A 19537-nucleotide genomic window follows, 5' to 3' on the forward strand; every position below is an offset into this window, starting at 1 on the left:
CAATATTGACGTTGTATTGGGAACAGTTACTTTTCTGGTTGAACCACTTTTGTTTATACATCCTAATTAAGACAGGGGCATTCTCTACAGAAAATCCACACAATTCCATACAACAGTGTTTGCTAACTAGGCTTGTTTTGACAGACATGTAACAGGTAACAGAGCAGCTCTGACAGAAATTTGAGCAGTGACCTCTAGCACAGCTGGATTTGAAAAGAGGATGTGTGCCTATCCGTACTTCTCCTGTAGAACAACTCTGTAAGTGGCTTTCATGGCTTATATACTGAATTTTTCCTTCTCATGTTCACTGCCTTGCATTTCTCTCTTCTAGACATGGATCTATCGTATTTTGTTGTTTTCCCTGTGTACTCACTATAACCTTTTTTCTGACAATGCTGCTTGCTTCAGGTGGTTCAAATCTTGCAAACAAATTTTTGAGGGTGGAAGAAATTAACCGAGGCCCAATTCTTGTGAGATGCTTATAGTCACTATATTTTCTTTTTGTATGACACTTGTAAACCACAAGTCCTTAGCATCCAGCATTTCTTCGCACCTGGGTGAGGGGAGAGAGACATGCTGCAGTACAGCAGCACTTCAGTTCTCACTATTTATGTGGAATGTTCTGGAAATCTGCAAACACCTTGTTGTGATATTTCCAGTCTAGCTGAAGGCATTGTGAAAATCATCCAAAACGCTGAAGATAGCCTAGGTGTGCCCAGAGGCGCCCGCAATGTAGTTCTCTGAGCAGTATGGGCACACTGCCCTGTTGGCTCCAGCCTGCTGCCACGGCCCAGCTCCTCACTCCTTCCCTCTTACCTTCACCACACGTTCAAAACGGCGCCTGCCCTGCCCCGTCCTTGTGCTGCCTCAGCTCGAGCCCCGCCAGCCGCCTCCGCACGCCGGCGGGCCGCGCTCGCCAGGGAAAACAAACCCGATTGTCAAGCGGCCCCGAGCTGACAGTACCTGGGCCCGGGGCTGGGTTTCTTCCTCACAGGGTTTTTCTAGCCACCCCCTTTCGCCCTGGCACCGTTTGCTGCAGCCTGAACAAAGGAGGAGTTGGGCGTTTTTCCCCCCGGTTTGCGGGTTATAAGCGTTTGTCGGGGGGCTCCAGGCTGAGGAGACGCCGCGCGCCGCGCTCCCCCTCAGGGCGCCCAACAACCGCGAGCGGGAAACCGCCGCGCGCGCTCGAGGCAGCCCCTCGCTCACCTGAGGGAGCGCCCCCCGCCCCCGCCTGGCTCCTCCCCGGCAGGGCCCGGCCCTGGTCCCGGCCCCCCCCTCCCACTGAAGGGGGCGGGCAGTGCGCGCGGAGCTGCGGCGGCGAGCGCGGCCGGCGGGGCGGTGGCGGCAGCGGCACGAAGTTGACGGGGTCCTCCTCCGAGGGCGAGGCGGCTCGGGACGGGTGAGGAGAACCGCGGCGGCCGGTTGCGGCGGGAGGTCTGGGAGCCGAGGGGGGAGGCACCGTGTCGCCCGCTCTTGCCTGCCGAGATGGCTGGGGCCGGGCGGGCACAGGGCTGTGGCGCGACCTGACCGGAGCGCGGTGGGCACAGGCGACGTCGCCGTGTGGAGCCGCAGGGGCCGCTGACCGCGGCTGTGGAGGTGGCTCCCCGCGTTGAGGCGCCCCGGCTCGCTGGCTTTTCTCCACCATTTCGCTCCGTTAAACACGTTCCTTTCCAAAGGCCAAGGACGCCGAGTTCTCCCGGGCGTGAGGAGAGAACAAACACGGCTTTCCCTGCACGACCCGCTGGGAAGGCGCGGGGAGGCTGGCGGAGCGCCGGCCGTGCCGCGGCCGTGCCGGGGCAGGCCTTGCCCCCGAGCACTCCTCGGGGCTGCGCTGGCGAGCGGCGGCTCTGCCGCCCCCGGGGCGGGCGAGCCAAGCGGCGGAGAGGGGCGCGCTGCCCCCGGGCCGCGGCGGGGAGAGGGAGCTGCCGGGAACACAGAGCCCGGTAAGAGCTGAACGCGCCTTGGCTTTCTCTCGCGGCTGTGAAGAGTGGGGGCTCTTCTCCCCGCTGCGTGCCTCGGCCGCGGCCGCCCCGGAGCGGCGGTTGCCCTGCCGCCGCCGCTGGAGGTGCTGCTGCCGGCCTGTGGCCTCAGGTGAAGTGGCGGTGGCCGGGCCGGGCGGGGCCGGTGCCGCTGAGGGCCGGGCCGGGCCGGCGGGCAGCCCGCCGCGGGTCGCCGAGACCGCGGGGCGTCGGGGGCGCGGCGGCCGCCTGCCCCACGCATTCCTCCGGGGATTCTTGGCATTCCTGAGTTGAGGGCACTCTGACTTCTTCATCTCCCTTTTATTCCACGAGTTAGCGTATTTTTGCGAAAGGGTGTGTCCGCATTGTGTGTGTTCTTTTTCATGGGAAAGGCTCAGAATGGCAGTTCAGCCTTTTATTCTTCTTCCCACTTTGCATCGGATACAGTTTATATCCCTTCCATATGATGACAACTTTATGGGGAGATCAGTGGTGCGATAAAACTTTCGTGGTGCGTTTGCATTAGCATCTGCGGTTGGCAGAAGAGTTGTTACAGCTTTTATCTTTCTCCTGTTTTTCTCTTTAGCATGTAAGTATTTTAAAAAATCACTGCAATGTAGTTTGAATCACTATCAAAGTAGAAATAGTGGAAACCTGTCCTTGAAAGTTGTTTTATTTATCTGAGCGTCTTCTCTGTGTTTAACTTGAGTGCGCTCGTATAAAATGAATCCTGTAGATTAATCAGAAAGCCCCTAGGATATAATGATTTGTGGTATATCCAGATGAATTTCAGATTCAGTGTCTGATGCTTATTCTGACAACTAAATGTCACGTGTCTCATGGTTAAGGATCTCTTTACAGAGTTGGTTGTAACAGAACTTTAAAACTTTTATAAAAATATAAATAAAATGGTAAACCCAACCCCCCTGATTACTTTTTTAAGGTGCTTTGTAAGAACTTGTTTGACTAGCAATTATATTTTCTAGAAGTGTCATTGTCATTGAATTGTCTCACTTTTTTCTCATGTTAGACCCAGAATAAATTTGCTTATGCTTACAGTGTGTACTAAGCCAAATGTGGTTACTGCTGATTAACCAAAAAAAAGAAAAAAGCTTATAGCAACTTGGTATACTTTTATATTAATGATTAGAGTGTTAGTTTGAACTCAGGTCATCTTTTTTTGGGAAAAGGTTATTGATGGAAGTGAAACCTTTCATACAGTATTGGAATGTACCATTAGTAGCGTAGTAAGCAGCATGTTTTACAAAGATGATGAAGTTTGTCATGTTATGAAAGGCAATTATACTGTTTTTTTATTGTATGTTATTCTTTTTGAGACATAGCTATACTTTTTAAGTAGGAAAATAATATTAGAAAGCAGTAATTCTAATTTTTAATAAAAATTCTCTGAGGATATTAAGATAATCTTTCACCTAAGAGAAGATAATTGTTGGTAGAATATTTTTTCAGTTTAATATTCAGATATATTTTTTCTAAAAACCCGATATGAGCTAAACAAAAAAATGCAGTGCTTCAAATGAAGTATCTTGTAAAGGGACTGATATCTTTACACGTGTTTATTTACAATTTAGAGCTGTGTTTGAAAGTATTAATCATTGGAAAAGAATTCCTACTTGGTTTAGGTACACCTTGAATTGCAACTGACATTAACTGTTTCTAAATCCCACTTCAGTGCAAATACACAATAGAAAGGATTATTTTGGCAAATGTCAGTAATGTTATGACAGTAATGAAAAGGGAGGGCTTATCATTGCTAACCTCTTTGATCACAGAATTTGTGGTGATATTCCAAAGAGCCTGTGTTCTCTGTGGGTGCATTGCACAACTGTTTTTATTCTCAGTATCTGACTTAGTTGTGTTTTGCTTTTAAATCTAATAAATGGGATGACTGTTTAGGCTGCCTGATTTGCCTTGAAGCAAACCAGCTTATTTTAATTTCTGTTAATTGCATTATTAGATCTCACTGTCACTAGTAAAATGTCTGAGAATTCACATAGGTTCTCCTGACAGGGTGTATATGGGGGATGTGGAATTTAATTCACTGCAGAAATGGTCTGTGGTGTATCCTGTGTAAGGAATTTTACCTCACGGAAAGGATGACTAAGCTGAAAAAAAGAATTGGTGACAGTTCCTTCTGGTTTACCTTGTGTAATAGGAAGTTGATCTTTCTGGGAGCATTGGTGAAACTGGTTTGTCTAGGCTCTGGAGTGTCATCTGAAATGCGTAGGTGAAATGGCACGACCTCAAACTTGAATTTTTAAATCCTTTGTCATGGAGCAATGCGAGATGAACATATGTGCAAGGATTTTATTGAGCCTGGACCACAGTGGGCAGGTTATTACTTAAAAATAGCTACTTAAGTATTTTGAGGCCAAATAATTCTGCTGATGTCAGAAATTAAACAGAAGTAGACCAGCACAGTTCCATTCTGCAGCCTGCTGTTTTACCATTTCTGCTTTCTGAAGTTATAGTAATGATGATGATTTCATTATTATCTGGCCTTATTACTTTGTTGATAACCTGAAAATGTGTGTATTAATACTAAGCGTGTGAACCTGATTATGCAAAACAACATTCAGCCTTTGGCAGTGTCTACCTGTGTTGACAGAGGGGAACTAGCAAGAATCTGGTCAAGATCAGTGATGCTAATAGATTTCTGAGAAATGGCAATGAACACTAAAATAACAGGCCATTTTCCCCACTTCTGCACACTCTCTGTGTGACTCTGAATAGCAGCAGAAGTGATGGAGCTACTTACTGCCCATGTATTCAGATAAAGCAGTTGTGCTGCTTCTTTCTTCTGTCTGCCCCACTTCTTCCTTTTTAGGGGTAGGAGGAGGTTATCTTCTACCTGATCAGTTCAGTGAACAACATCTTTACAATATAGAGATTAATAACTGTGTCTTGAATGGCCAGGATGAGGTGAAGCTGTTAGATTTTCTCCAGTTTTGTTGCTAGGTCTCAGCAAACTGTATACCGAGGAGGATGGTACTGAGTTGATGCATCCTCAACTTAAGTTTGGAACTTGACAGGGTTTTTAATATGTCTTGAATGCTGTGTTGGTAGAAGGTGCAAAAATCCCAAAAAGGTTGGTTTTGTCATTTCTGTTCCTACTTGGCAAAAGAACAGAGAATCCTCGGGCTGAGAATGCTACCTTATAATGTTATTGTGTGAGGGAAGGTACATCATGTGCTCATGGAGTGTTTATTCTAGGCATGTTTATCTGGAAACATTAACACATTTCAGAAACTGCTTTGGCCTTGAGTCTCTGAGTGGAGTTAAATCTGAATGGTAATATTTTTCAGTATAGCCAAGTATGAAATTTTTTAGTGTTTAAACCTGAGAAATTATCATGTTAGGAATGCAAGTGCTAAAGATTTAGTGGAGTGGTAGTCATGGAGTCACCACTGTTTGGGATTAGAGCTCAATGTATTTGCTATGACTTTGTACCATCTCTGCCAATAGAGCTGGAAGCCTCCTTGAAGGCTTTATCCAAACGTAGACTTACAACCTTCTGTTTTATGTGAAATAGAGTGGATGACAAAATCCATAGCCAAACATTTTAAGTACGTAGTATAGTTTTTCCGTGAATGCCTCTAAATTTTTAGCCAAATGAACTCTGTTTTAAATTAAATTGATCCATCTGTATTTCTGAGATGCATTAACCAGATCAACAGTATGAGATTTAAAATTAATATTCTATAATAACCTTTTCACATTCTGCTTGATTTTGGTAAAAAGAGAGCAACGAGGAGTAAAGGTGATTAGAGAAACATCTCAGAAATAACTTTGACTTTAAAAAAAAACATCAAGGAGATTGGTAAAATGGGAAGAATCCTCAGTTATTACCACAACAGCCCCTTTCTGTGAGGGTCCCCAGGCGTGCTAGGAGTCATTCCCGTTCAAATAGCTACATGACTCTCAGCAGACTCAGACAAGAGTTTGACTCCAGGCATTTGCAGAAGTTCAGAATTCTTTAGTTATATGCACATTACACACACCATTTAAATGCAGCTAAAATGTTAACATGGAAACTTTATAAATACACTATGAAAAGGAGACACTGGCTAGGCTGCCCATGCTTACACATACATGTACACGTGCCTATGTATTTCTGTGTGTGTGTGTATACATAAACTCTCACAGACACTTGCAGAAGCCTTATAAGTAGAATGTTTCAACCCTATTTTAAATTCTCTTGAAAGGTATCTCTAAAAGCTGTTGAAGTTTATTAGAATGGAAGATGTATTTTATGTACATAAAACCACTCATAAGTGGGTAATGATTTGTGATCTGTTTCAACATAAAGCACAATGCTGAAGTGCTGGGTAAAGTTTGAGCTTTTATGTAGAGATGGGGGAATATTTTCAGTGATGTGAATCAAGCTCAGAATATTTTGTTAGGCCTTGTTGAAACTGGTAATGGGTTGGGGTATGCCTTCATACAGTCATTTGCACAGCATTAGCTGTTATATGCAGGGAGCAAATGTTCAGCAGTAGCAGCCTTCATTTACCAAACAGTTGGCATGTAATGTTAGGTTGTAATTCCACAAACACTTCAAGCCTCATAAAGAAGCAGCCCTACCTCTCTCATTTCCCACCAGTAATTACACTGTTCCAATGTGAAGGTGAGAAGAGTGGTGGCCTGCGGGAGCTGGTTAAACCCGTGCTCAGTATACAGGCAGGGTCCGCACCAGACAGCTTTGGCTGCACTGGCTTTGTAGGCCCTTCTAAGTGATGCATCTCCTGGTGGAGCAGTCCAGCACACTGTGAAGCTCCTCTCCTCTGTGGAGTTCCCTAGCCGCTCTCTTCTCTACTCAGTTTATGTGTCTCAGACTGGGTGTGATGATATCATCTTCTTGTCTCGTGGTGCCTGGGCTCAGGGCCTGCAGTTCTGACTGCGTATTTAAATTTTAAAATGCATGGTTGAGTTAGTTGAAAGAAACTGCACGGGTGTGAAGCCAAGCGTTTAAAGAATACAATGTAATCAAGACAAAGTTTAACAATAGAAAAATGGGAGCCATAACCAGCTTGAATACGCATGAAACTGTGGCCTTATGTTTGCTGGGTAAATATGACTCCTAAAGTCTATTTTACATGTAGTTTTTGTGCTTAAATACTTGACTTTCCATACAGATTAACCCTTTTCTGTGTGTCTTCATATAGGTGAGACCTTGGCCTTTGCATGTGGTTGTACTCATATAGCCCATCCTTAACTTTATTTAGGCTTAAGCTGATATATAATCAGGGTTATGCTGGTTGCATATGTTGTGTTGCTGTAACTGTAATTTCTATAGATGAGACTATAATTTTTTCGGGTGGGAATACTGAGAAGAAGGTCCAGTGATGTGTCACATCTAAAGCCAAGGAATAATTTTTGGAGCAGGGGAACCTATTTATTTATTTATTTTAGATAATCTTATACACAATTTTGTGTCCTTGAAGCACTGGCAAAACTTTTTACAAAGGATGCCCTAACTGTTTCCATTTCTTTGAGAAGGGCTTTCTAAGAGACTCTTTAACAAACCTGAGATTTTTGCCTGAGCCTCTAAAAATATGAACAGTTTACTCTCTTCTATTTAAACAATAATGATATCATTGGGATATACTAAGATAATTTCCTCTGGAACAAAATACAAAGTTTCTAACACTAACAATTGGAGGAAAATGTACTGAAACAACACTGAATCTCTTGTGGAGTGAGTCTAATCATATCAGATGTTTGGATACAAACCAGCTATTGTATTTGAAATCACAGACTGCTTTTAGAATCTGGAAGTATCCTTGTGTCACTCAGCTATTTTTTCTGTCAATACTTCAACAGATATGAACATTTAGAATTTGATAAACTAGCAGAGAGTATATAAAATAAAATTTCCTTTTGGTGATTTTTTTATTTTTTTAAAACCTTCTCCTTTGCAAGTTTGTCATAAAAATGAGGAAAAATTGAGTGTGGTCATATCACATGTATATGAGATAAGTATTTGTAAGGTTTTGTCCTTTGCTTGCTTTTTGTATTTGAAGTTTATAAATGTTAATTGTACTGCAGTGGTGTCAGGATACTTAAAGTGCAAGTAGATAACCCCAGTAGATTGGATTCTGTGTTAGTGTCAGAAAAAGAGCTTGTACACAGGTGTATATGAGCCTGTGTGGGAGATGAAACAGTGTAGTCATACAGGTACACTTATGCAGCTATTCATGTTCACATAAAGCTTGTACCAGTGTAACTGTTAATAAACAAATGTAACTCTCCATCTTCCTCCAGTGACTTAATTAGTACCACAGTATACAGGGCCTGGGACTAGTCGAGACTGACATGAATTTGTTTCTTGGAACTGTATTTCAGATACTGGTTGACTTCTGTTTTAGTATACTTTTAATGAGTTTTTCACTTCTGATTCCCTTTGAATTGTTTATGGTTTGGTAGAATCTGGAAACTAATTACTTCAATAAAGAAAAAGAGTTTTTTAATAAGTATGCAAAATATATATTGAAGTTTAGAATGAATAGTTTAGAATATTACATGAGAAATTTGGGGTTTTCTTAATATTTTTATTATTAACAAAAATTAAGGCTTTAATTTCCACTCAGTAAGCAAGGTTAGTAGGTCATGCCATATTGCCTTTGGGGATAAATCCTGTAAAATTATGAGTATATGAATTCATACATAGCAGGTTAAGAAAATGGGTATATACCGTGTCCTTGTCTTCAATCAAACTTTGACAATTTATGAGACCTGAAGATCTGCCAATATGTCTTGTTGTTGACTTGCAGCCATTGAAGCAGATTTTCCTTTTGGAAAAAAAACCAAAACAACAAAACCAACAAAACCTGCTAGTTGTCACACAGCTCAAGCATTTGGCTGATCTGTCACATACTTTCATAGGACTAACAAGATGTTTTACATTTGAGACATTGAGACTTCCTCACACACAACATTTTTCAGCCAGAGGGAATATGAACCAAGCTGTAAGCAAGCAAACAGTATCTTTTGCTCTAACTGCTGTTAATAGTTCTTTTTACTGACATTCTTTATTGAATACAATTCTCTTCCTGTCCTTGAAAGGGTGGCTGTTAATATTCTGGTTTATTGGCTGAGCAGCTGAATAAGGTTAATATTTGGGTAGAACCGAAACTGAAATCCTCATCTCTAAGGCAGCAAATCCAAGGCTCGTCCACTTTGCTATACTGTGTTTCAGGATAAAATAATATGTGTAATCCATGCTAACCTAAGAGTGGCTGTTTGGTTCCATTAACAGTTATGGAAGAAAAGTGTTATATGGAATTTTCATTCTGCAGGAATTTATAACGTCATCCTTAGGCTACCATCTGAAATCGAAGCAGAGAATGATACTTTTCACAGAACAGAAATGAAAGTAATTGATTCAGAAGTGTTGAAATACTCACTACTAAAATGTATTGCTGTGATGGCATGCTTCCCTCTGTCCCCAGACTTCTCAGTGGGTCAGTGTTCCTGGCTGCGCTTAATTTTTCATTATGTACCCAAAGCCATATGACTACCATATTTAATCACCACTCGGTCAGAGGAAAAGAAAAAAAGTTGCATTTGTGGAAGGCACAGACCTACATTGCTCCTGGTGTGGAGGCTGGAATTACTGCTTTCAAAGGGAGACTGGAATGACCCACTTGCAGTGTGGGTGTGTGGTCGTCCAGCACTGACTTCTCTACATGGGCACTATGCACCCCTTGGACTGGCGATGGGTCTGAATGTTGTTGCAGGTAACAACGCAATGTTGGGTGTGTGGTCCTGGGACCGTAATGGAACGGAGCAGGTCAAAACCCAGTCTTTCTCTTTGTGCTGCACAGATGCATGCAGGGACTGTACCTGAGGTAGTGGATGGGATCTAGTACTAAGTTTAGAAATAGCTTGTGCAGTTCATTTATATGTAGTGGTTTTGGAAGAATATACATAGCTGGCTCACTTCTTATGAAATATATGTGATTAATTCTGCCTATAATAATAGGTCAGCCCTGTCTTGGAGGCTGGGCTTGTGCCTGTGTGATACCAAGCATAAGTCTTTGTGGTGTAATACTGGTATATGGAGTTCTGAATAATATATGCCATATGGCTTAGGTTCCCAGCAACTAAAGATTTTTTTCAAGCATAGAATTTTTCACAGTCTCTTTCATTTCAACAAGTAGGAAGAAGAGGTGGGACATGAAGCTTTCAGGCTGCTTTTAAATGGAATGAATATTTTAAAACTCAGTGGTCTCTTTTCTGGTTCTTCATTTATAGAAATTTTAGGTAGATCTTTGATGCTAACATCAGAAAAGCTGACCAATAATAAATCTCTCTCAGGGTAATTTTTTTTTTTTCCCACTGCTACATGCAGAGAGCCTGCATATACTGAATTATGACATGCTGTGTTGTGGAACATCCTCTGTATATGCCTTTTGAAAATTTTACTCTTCACCCTTCTGCTCTCTTGTAAGCAGTAGGTCAAGTAAGTCAGCTACCCCAGAATTATCTTCCATATAGACTAAAAGGGACAGCAACCCAGGCCCATTTTCCTTTTGCAGAAGCCTCAGATTGTAGGTAGGATTGACAGCGATGAAGTTTCCCCTCGTGCTTGCAAGGCATGTTTGTGAGATTGTGTTCTACCAAGTGTAAAAACATTACAGTTTTGGTCTTTCCATGAATTATCCTGCCTGCTTCCTTTTCTTTACCCTTACAGTATGCAAGTTTTCCTTCCTCTTCTCTCCTAAAGTTATTTCCTGTCCTTTTCCCATAGCACTGTCATTTATTATTGACCTAACACCCACTTTGTATTTGTGTGATATTGCTGGTACTTTCTGTATAGTCAGATGCACATAGAATCCATTATTTAGCTTGGAGAGCAAGCTCAATGTTATGTAAAGCTGGAGGACAAATTTTATAGTTCCTTCCTGGCATTTTGCTGTGCACGTGTGAAAAATCTGGAGTAAACATCCATAAACTGTTACATCCCTCTTTTTAAAAAAAAAAGGCACTGATTAAATAATATGAGCAGTGACCGTTTTTTTGTGGTTATGAAATTTGGAAATAAATTCCATGGAACCAAATGTAATTTGATAATTTAGCCTTTAATAGCTTGAAATTTTCAGAATTCTAAGTTTGCTCCTCCGAAGAGAAGATAGTGTGGTATGGCCTAATCTTCCTTTAATGAAAAATCTTCAGCTGATTCAGTCTTAGGACTCTCAGGATTATGATACTGGATATGAGGGAGTTCCTTTTTTTCTGTCATCAGGGGAGCCAGGGAGAAGACCTAGTGCCATAGGAAAGGTGGAAAACTCTGATCATCTTTATTCTTCCATATTCCTTCACTAGATGTATGCAAAAGTAGCATACATGTAATGCGAGGCAATATCTGTGAAGAATCTGTGGCTCTACCCACTAGTGGAATAGGGTGTCCCCCCCACATCCCAGTCAACATCTCTGCCTGTGTTCTAGATCCCAGGAGCCCTGACTGTCCAGTGCAGGTAGCTGAAGGTGTGAAGTGCTTTATGGCAGGTGTGTTAGAGGCATGCTTAGTAGTGAGGGGGTGTGGGCGGGATACACAAGAGCAAGCTTCATATGCAGTGTGGCATTTAACAGCATTGGGAAGGTCGGGTGTTGCTAAATCTGTCTTGTAGATCTGGCTAAAGAAGAACTGAAATGGATGAGTGGACACAATTCCATGCCTTTGTGATTCTGTAATGTTAGGAAAGCTGCAGAGCTGCTGAGGGGAACAGCCATGTCTGGCACAGGAGTATGTTTCTCAAAGGCACTCTTCTGCTCATATTGGCAGCTAGAGCCCAAATTACAAGGCTTTCCTTTTTTTGTAAGGTGGGTCTCACGTAGCTGCTGGTAGCTAGCTTTAAAATAGTTGTGAAAGGAGATGGTTTGGAGGCATTTTTAAAAAAAATGTTTTTGACCTGTTAAACCTGTGTTATTCCCCTCCTGTGGTTCTTTGTAAAGTATCATATCACCACTGAAGAACAAACTGCTACAGAAGAACATGCAGAGTATTGGATTTTCAGACACAAAAACCTCTGCTGACAAGTTCTCTTTTTAAGCAAAAATGTTACAGTTTCTATTTTGGCAAAAATAAGTTATTCAGAAAAATGAAACCACTTGTGAGTAATGATAAAATATGGGACTTTCATACCCATTAGAGGCCAGTATTTAAAATGAGTGTTTAAGCACCTTTATGAAGGCTTATTTCCAAACTGAAAGGCCTGAACAGCTTTGAGTGCCAATTTTGTTTGTTTGCAGAAGTTTTTAAAGGGTTCTGTCCCTGAAAATGGAGTTAAAACACAAATTCAGCCTGGGATTTGTGATTGTCTCAAGCAGTCCGAGGCCATGTTGCTGCCAAAATAGGTGATCCTGTCATTTCCTGGTAGCTTGCTGATCTGATAGAAAACTGCTTATTTTTCCTGCTGTATCAGTAAAGCTATGTGGCTGCGTGATTGCTGGCTCACAAAAGGAACAGAGAAGATTGTACAAGCTGAGATAATGGAGTGCTAGAACTGTTGCTTTTGGGGATAGTGTGTTATGGCCTACATTTTTTAAGTCAGTTGGTAACATACAACGTTGAAGTGAAGTAAGCATCTTTCAAGCCAACGTATTTGAAACTTTTTAAAGAAAGTTTCTGATCCTGTAGCCTGATGAAACTGGATGTGACAGCACAGGGACTGCACATGGTTTTCACGGGGTTTCGGTGTGAGGAAGGACCTAGGTAGATGCAAAGGCTTAGACCTGCAGGTTCAGGCTGAGTCTATGGTAAACACATTAAGTCAGTTTGTTTCAGCTCTTGACAGTTTTCAAGAATATTATTTGGTTGCAAATTACTCGTTTGCTGAAATAAAGTAAAATAACTTACCTAGGGCATACAGCGAATACACTCCAGTGATATCTGTAAAACTTAATGTGTTGCCTAGTGGAGTGAATTTGCTTTGTTTGTGCCTGACTGTTTGCTGGATCTTTAATTCTGGGTTCTTTTGGACTTGCTCTAGATGATGATCTACTGATTAACAAATTCAGTAAATCCAGCTGTTTAGGTTTATATGATGTAACTGTAGAAAATCAGGCTATTTATTTTCTGGACTTTTTGCAAGTTTTCAGGTGAAACTTTGCTGCTCAATAAAATTTGGCTTGGTATGAACAGCAGATGAAGTTACCAATCAGATGTCAATATACTTTCATTGTTCTAAACTGCAGCTGAGCTTTTAATTTCTGAAAGATACTGATGGTTCTATATCCTTGACTATATCTGTTTTAGCAAGTAGAATATTTTCAAAAGAAAATAATTTATTAAAGTAGTTATTTCTTATGTCCTGATTAATTTGTATATGCTGTTGTGATAATATTTGCTTTGCAGATAGGAGATAAGAACTGCTTTTATAAAATAATAAAATGACAGTCTTCTACCTTATTAAGAATTTATGCAGAATCATTGCTTCTGTTTTCTGACAACTGTATTTTTACACTCCTCTTAGATAGAAAATTAGTAGCAAGACTATATTATTCAAAATTAAAAGTATTAATTTGGCAGAAAACCTGGAATTAAAATTTATATCACCATCTACTTAAAAAAAGAAAAAAGCTTCTATTTTTTTATAAGTAACTGCAAGAAAACAACAAGCAGCCCCACAAACAGGGAAAATCACTTCTTAACTACTGCTAAAATATCTAACCTCTTTTTGTAGGCTTAAGAGTAAAAAAACTGTTCTGTCATAACATTTGAGGGCTTCAGCAGACTTAAAGAAGATTAAAACTGGACAGTTGTAGCTGTCATTGCCCCCAGCTGTCAACTCCTCCACTGTATCAGATGTCAGAATTTCAGTTGTTAATGGTATGGAACACGAGGCTGATTGCATTTACCTGAGTATGCCAGTCTGCAAATTTTCTTGGCTGAGGTGTATACTCAGCCATCAGAGTTTTCAGATGTTCTCATTTTTGACATGATGACGTCCATCAGAGGAGTGGGGCAGACAGATGGAACAGCCAGTCCTCTTATCTTAATCTATTGCTGTAAGCCTGCCAAAGCCTAAGATGCCAACTCTACAGTGTCTGTGTAGAAATATGACTGTAACTGTAATTAAACAATTAACATCATTAGAGGCTTTAGGTTTTTGTCAGAAAAGCTGTGTGTGAGGGGAAACCAGTAATACTGTTTTTAGTTTTAAAATGTTTATAATATTATAAAACCAGCATTTTTGTGTATTGTAAAATACATTTTTGGTATTATGTGGTTCATGGGATTGTTATCCACTGTGGCTTGACATCCTATAAAATAGGAACTCTAAGTAAAGCCTTCAAATATTTGACCAGTAGGACCAGCTGTCTTACTTTCTTGTAGATGTAATGGGGATTTCTGTATACAATTTTTTTTTTCACAGTTCCAGAAAGATAAACTGTTTTGTTTTAAAAATTGTGGGTTTAGCATTTTGATTTTTACAAGTTTTTATCCCTTTGTATAGTAAAATTAAGTGTTCCATTAGTATAATGCACATGAAGAAGACTAATACACTTATTTCTTTATAGTTTTAGAGACAAATGTATTAATGGTTAAAGTACATTATTAACCTAAATACTTTGCTGTTTGTTTGAGTTTGTTTGGGTTTTGGTGTTTTGTGGTAGTTTTCGAGGGATTTGGGGTTTTGGGGTTTTTTTCTGGTTATTTAATGTTTTTAGCAACTTTGCAACATGTTTGAAAGCACAGCTTTTGCAGTCACCCTGAACTTGACATATTGTAATTTATTGCTTATCTATTCTTTATGCCTATTGATTTGAACCCTTTTTTTTTTCTTTTTTTTTTTTTTAGTTTTAGGTTTATTTTTATTGACCTCTTCTAGTGTTTGTAATTGTTAGCACTATCGGCAAATTCAAATGAACTTTACTCTTTTTATAGGTGTGCTAATACATACAGCTTTAAAGTGTAGTGTAAACTTTCATATACTAAGTAATTTGTTTAAACTTATTGGTGGCATTTGTAATCTTGCTAGAATCGCTAATTGGAGAGCATTTTTAAAGATGTTCACGTATTCATCTACTGCAGATGTATGCCCCCAACTATGTATAAATCTTTTTTTTTCACTTACATGGACACATGCAAATATGCCATGAGTGATTTTAACTTACTCGGAGTAGTATTAGCACACTGTATTTTGCAAACCAGATTTCTTTTTATAGAGTTCTGAATAATTTGTATTTTCTGAAAATGTTAACTTTCTGAAAGTGTTAGCACTTTAAATCCTTGCTCTTTAGAAGATCTAGAATTTTCTTGCTTTTTTCATGGGCTATTTGAAGGTTCTTTGTTAGTAATTTTCAGTTACAAAATCATGTCATCTTAACACTTTTTCCTAGAAAATCATGCAGATTTGATTTAGAAGTCTGAGAAACTTTATTTCATAATTTTTATTTTGCTAAAACTTGAAATTATTTAAATTTTTATTTTCATTACATACCCATAGTAGTAACTTCAGATCAACATTGTGTAATATAACAGCAACATAAAAATGGAAAGCATAAAAGCTTCAAAATGTTTACTTCATTTGAAAATTACTTTTGAACTTTTAAAAATACTTTCTTTTTGTTGCCTTGAGCAAAGAAGGAACAATTTTGAGACATGGATGAATGTAGCTGGATCTCCTCAGCAGTTTAAAGAACAGAGTGGAGAGACTGTTTTCTTTCCTACCTCCAGCAACCATTCATTAGATTAGTGTGGTCTAGTTCCTTTACAGTGTATATTCTAAGTTACAACTATGTACAGTACTATCTCTTTTTCTTCCTGTGCTTTCTCAGCCACCATCAGTGCAGTTCAGAAGCTGATTTCAGTGCCCTGGTCAAAAACCCACTAAATCAATGGAGACCTCTTCATTGACTCTGAGTGATTAAAATCAGCTTCTGCTATTTTTACTTTGTCATTTTTGTCTCAGCTTATACATTGAAACAGTGTAATTGATGTGAGATGTTATGAGTGTTCAGAAAAGAAGGTAAAAAAGCACAGATGGACAAATGCACAGAATGGAAGCCCAAGATACTGAAGTGTATTGGGCCTTGCTGTTTCCTTCCATTGTTCTTGCTCCTTTGTTTTTCCACGTCCCTTAACCTTCTCTGGCTCATCTTTGCTTTTGCCCTTGTTCTGTTTCTTTTCCTATTCCAGGAGGTCTTAAATGGACATCAAATTCACAGTGTCTATTTACTTCCCTTTACTAAGTGAATTTAACCCCTAAATCAATTTTGGTGAATTTAACTAGTTCACCAAATCTTTTAATATCTAAGGAAGACTTTGACTGTGAGACTGTGAGCTGGATCTGATTTATAGGGAGAGGAAGAGGTTTTTGAGGGGAGCTGTCCTGCTAGCAGGAAGAATTGTGTGGAAACTAGCATATTATGAATATCGAGCCAAACTTTTAAATTCACTGTCAGGAAAAAATGATAATTCTGCTGTTGATTAGAGTATCTGAGGGAGATGGTTCATGCTGAGATACACAGGAGAGTGAAACTGTCTGCAGAGGTTTATTTTTCCATGAGACATCCTGTTGTTTGTTTCCTCTTGATGATTATTCACCATTGTTTAGTGATCTTGGTAGCGATCTTGCTTTTGTCAGGCCTCAGTGATTACTCAGCTTTCCAGCTCAGTTCAAAAGTTTATTCCCTCCAGGTTCTGCATCAGTCCAACAGTCTTGTGTTCCATTCTTTTATGGAAACAGGTCTTACTGTGACTGCATTGACACTGCAACTAGACAGTTGGCTCAGAATATGTAAAAGACAGTAAAGTAACACTACCCACAAAACCATCTCTTAAAGAAAGAATGACATTTAACATTAAAAATGCGGGTATGGTTTAATTTACTGTTTTCTAGAACTGAAACAGTTTTGGCACATACAGGCTGGAGTTAGCATTCCTGTTGCTTCTGAAAAAGGTACCATCACTCTTAGAAATACTGGCAGTATTGCTCCATTTCTGTTGCTCAGCAAAGTATCTGTTTCAAAATAGCAGCTGGAGTTTTCTGGAACAAGCCCACAATTGGGAGATTGTTAAATTAATCTGTAGGAAAGTTTATTCTTATGGATGACAATGAGATAATAAATAGTTTATTTTCAGGTGTCTTTAGAAACAAATGTTGAAAACCAGGTACATAAAAGCGCAAGTCAAGGGCATAAGGATGTTGACCTTCCTTGCAGTGCTTTAGTTACCTAAAACTGCCTGGTTATGTTTTGCTCTCCTGGGCTCATGTTTAATTGTTAATCTGTCTGGTAGTAACTGATGGATATAAAATGATCATTGATTTGTGAAGGGTTCAGTCTTTCAGCAAGTGTAGTGGAGATACCCAAAATAAAAGCTGCTTTGACTCAAAAAATTGTACTATAATTGCTTATGTTTGAAAACATTCGATTCCAAAGCAACTAGCACCAGCCCTGTGTAGGTAATCTTAACTGTTGTTATTTCTTAACATTTACAGTCATAAAATAACATTACATTGATCCAGAATCAGTCAGACATTTGTCTTTGTATCATAGTGCATTTACTTTAGGCTTTGTATAGCTTGCCTGTTGATTTCTCTGCATATTACTGTTAGTCTTCATAGACACACTCAATGGTGGAATAAAGTAATTAATACAATTTCTTAATAAAGTAATAATTGAAAGTATTTAAAACAATGACATTTTTGTAATTTTTCTTTTATTCAGCTATAATCCTCATAATCATGGAGCCATATATGGCTGGTTTTAAGCACGTACAGCAGGACTGTGAAGTCACTCTTGAACTTGCAAGTGAGGAGACTCAAAAAACTAGAAATGCACAAAATTCTAGGACGGGGTCTTATGGTGTCAGTATTAGAGTCCAAGGAATTGATGGCCATCCTTACATAGTACTAAACAATACAGAAGGATGTTTGTCAGACAATCCTTCTCCTGGAAAAGAACAACAGGTCATTGCTCAGGCTGTAAGCAAGCCAGCCACAGACTCCAATACTGCTTTTAAGTTGGAAGACAAAAACAGTGAACACACAAAGTTTCCTGGAATGCAGCACATGCAACCCTGTATGCTTAAAAGCCTAAAGATAACCAGTCTGGATGAAATGGAAAATGAAATATCAGATTTTAAAGAAGGAACAATGAAATCCTCCAATTTGTTGAACTTTCAAAGACATCCTGAACTTTTACAGCCTTATGATCCTGCAAAAAGTAACTTAAACTTGGATAACTACCCATCTTCTGTGTGCAGTAAATCTGAGTCTTTGGCAGATGAAAAAACTGAAGCAAAGCCTTGGGTTTCCTCATCTAAAGTAGTGTCCCTACAGAAAGCAAATACATATATTGGAGAGTCAACCAAAGCAAATTCAAAAAAGATGCATTTGAACAGGTCAGTAGAAGACCAAAATAAGCAGCTGTTGGATTGTCCCAGTAGCACAATCAGCCCCAATGAAGTGTGTGTTTCAGAATCGTTTTCATGTGCAGGAGGATCCCCATGTGTTAGTCCCACAGCTTGTCCGGAGACAAGAAAACCTAGACCAGATGTTCTTCCCTTCCGCAGACAAGATTCAGCTGGGCCAGTACTGGATGACTCACGAAGATCATCCTCCTCTTCAGCTACTCCCACTTCTGCAAATTCCTTATACAGATTTTTACTTGATGACCAAGAATATGCCATTTACGCAGACAATGTTAATCGTCATGAAAACAGAAGATATATCCCATTTTTGCCTGGAACTGGTCGTGATATTGACACTGGTTCACTTCCAGGAGTAGATCAGCTGATCGAAAAGTTTGATAAGAAAGTTGATCCTCACAGAAGAGGTAGGTCAGGAAAAAGGAATAGAATTCATCCAGATGATCGTAAAAGATCAAGAAGTGTTGATAGTGCCTTGTCATTACGGCTTGATGTAAATTCAGATTATTTAGATGAATTCAGTAAAAGCTTGGGTAAGTCTACTGAGCAATTGCTGAGACCATCTAAAGTTTGCCTTCACAAGCAGTTATCCAGAGATCAAAAGTCACCTTCCAAAGAGATGAAGATTTCTGCTCGAAGTATTGGAAAACTGCAAATGCATGTTAAAGACACTCAGAACAGCAATTTCAATTCTTTGCAATACCATAAACAAAATGGAGCTGATACCCAGAGCTTAATGTTTAGGTCATCTACACTCCCAGGACAGAGTAAGAGAGAGGAAGTCAGAACAGTAACTTCTACCTTGTTGTTGCCGCCAAACCGAATCACAATCCCGCCTGATTCAGGAGCCAAGATGAGTTCTGTAAAAACATTATCATCCATCCCTAATGCACAGGTAATTTTGAATTTACTCTTTAAGTTGTGTTTTACACTCTAGCATACTAAAACAAACTCCCATCAGATGACTTCCACATGAGATAGAAGAATTGTTCTGGAGAAATGTAAATACAAAAATTATTCCTGTAGTTGCAGGTATAGAGAACATGGTTTGTAAACCAGCATATTCTTGTATGGGTGAAGGAAGATGGCAGGGCCGAAGAAGATTGTTGTAAATGATGCCATGATGAATCTTAAGCACAAATGCATAGAAGTAGAATGCTGAAATACTCGTAACTCC

At 39.9% G+C, this 19537-nt stretch overlaps 1 protein-coding gene across 5 annotated transcripts in view; it reads left to right on the top strand.

Annotated features, from left to right (window-relative positions):
* Window positions 1-1294: 1294 nt before the first annotated feature.
* The window catches only part of CGNL1 (cingulin like 1), a 64247-nt gene continuing 46004 nt past the window's right edge, over window positions 1295-19537 (top strand). For all 5 annotated transcript variants that reach the window (XM_074880303.1, XM_074880305.1, XM_074880306.1 and 2 more), the window contains exons 1-2: window positions 1295-1399; window positions 17658-19255. In XM_074880303.1, the coding sequence (XP_074736404.1) occupies window positions 17675-19255 (1581 nt within the window). In that variant the 5' untranslated portion in view covers window positions 1295-1399; window positions 17658-17674. The remainder of the gene's footprint in view (window positions 1400-17657; window positions 19256-19537) is intronic.

The sequence above is a fragment of the Strix uralensis genome, chromosome 11 (genome assembly GCF_047716275.1).
Source record: "Strix uralensis isolate ZFMK-TIS-50842 chromosome 11, bStrUra1, whole genome shotgun sequence".
Lineage (NCBI taxonomy): Eukaryota > Metazoa > Chordata > Aves > Strigiformes > Strigidae > Strix > Strix uralensis.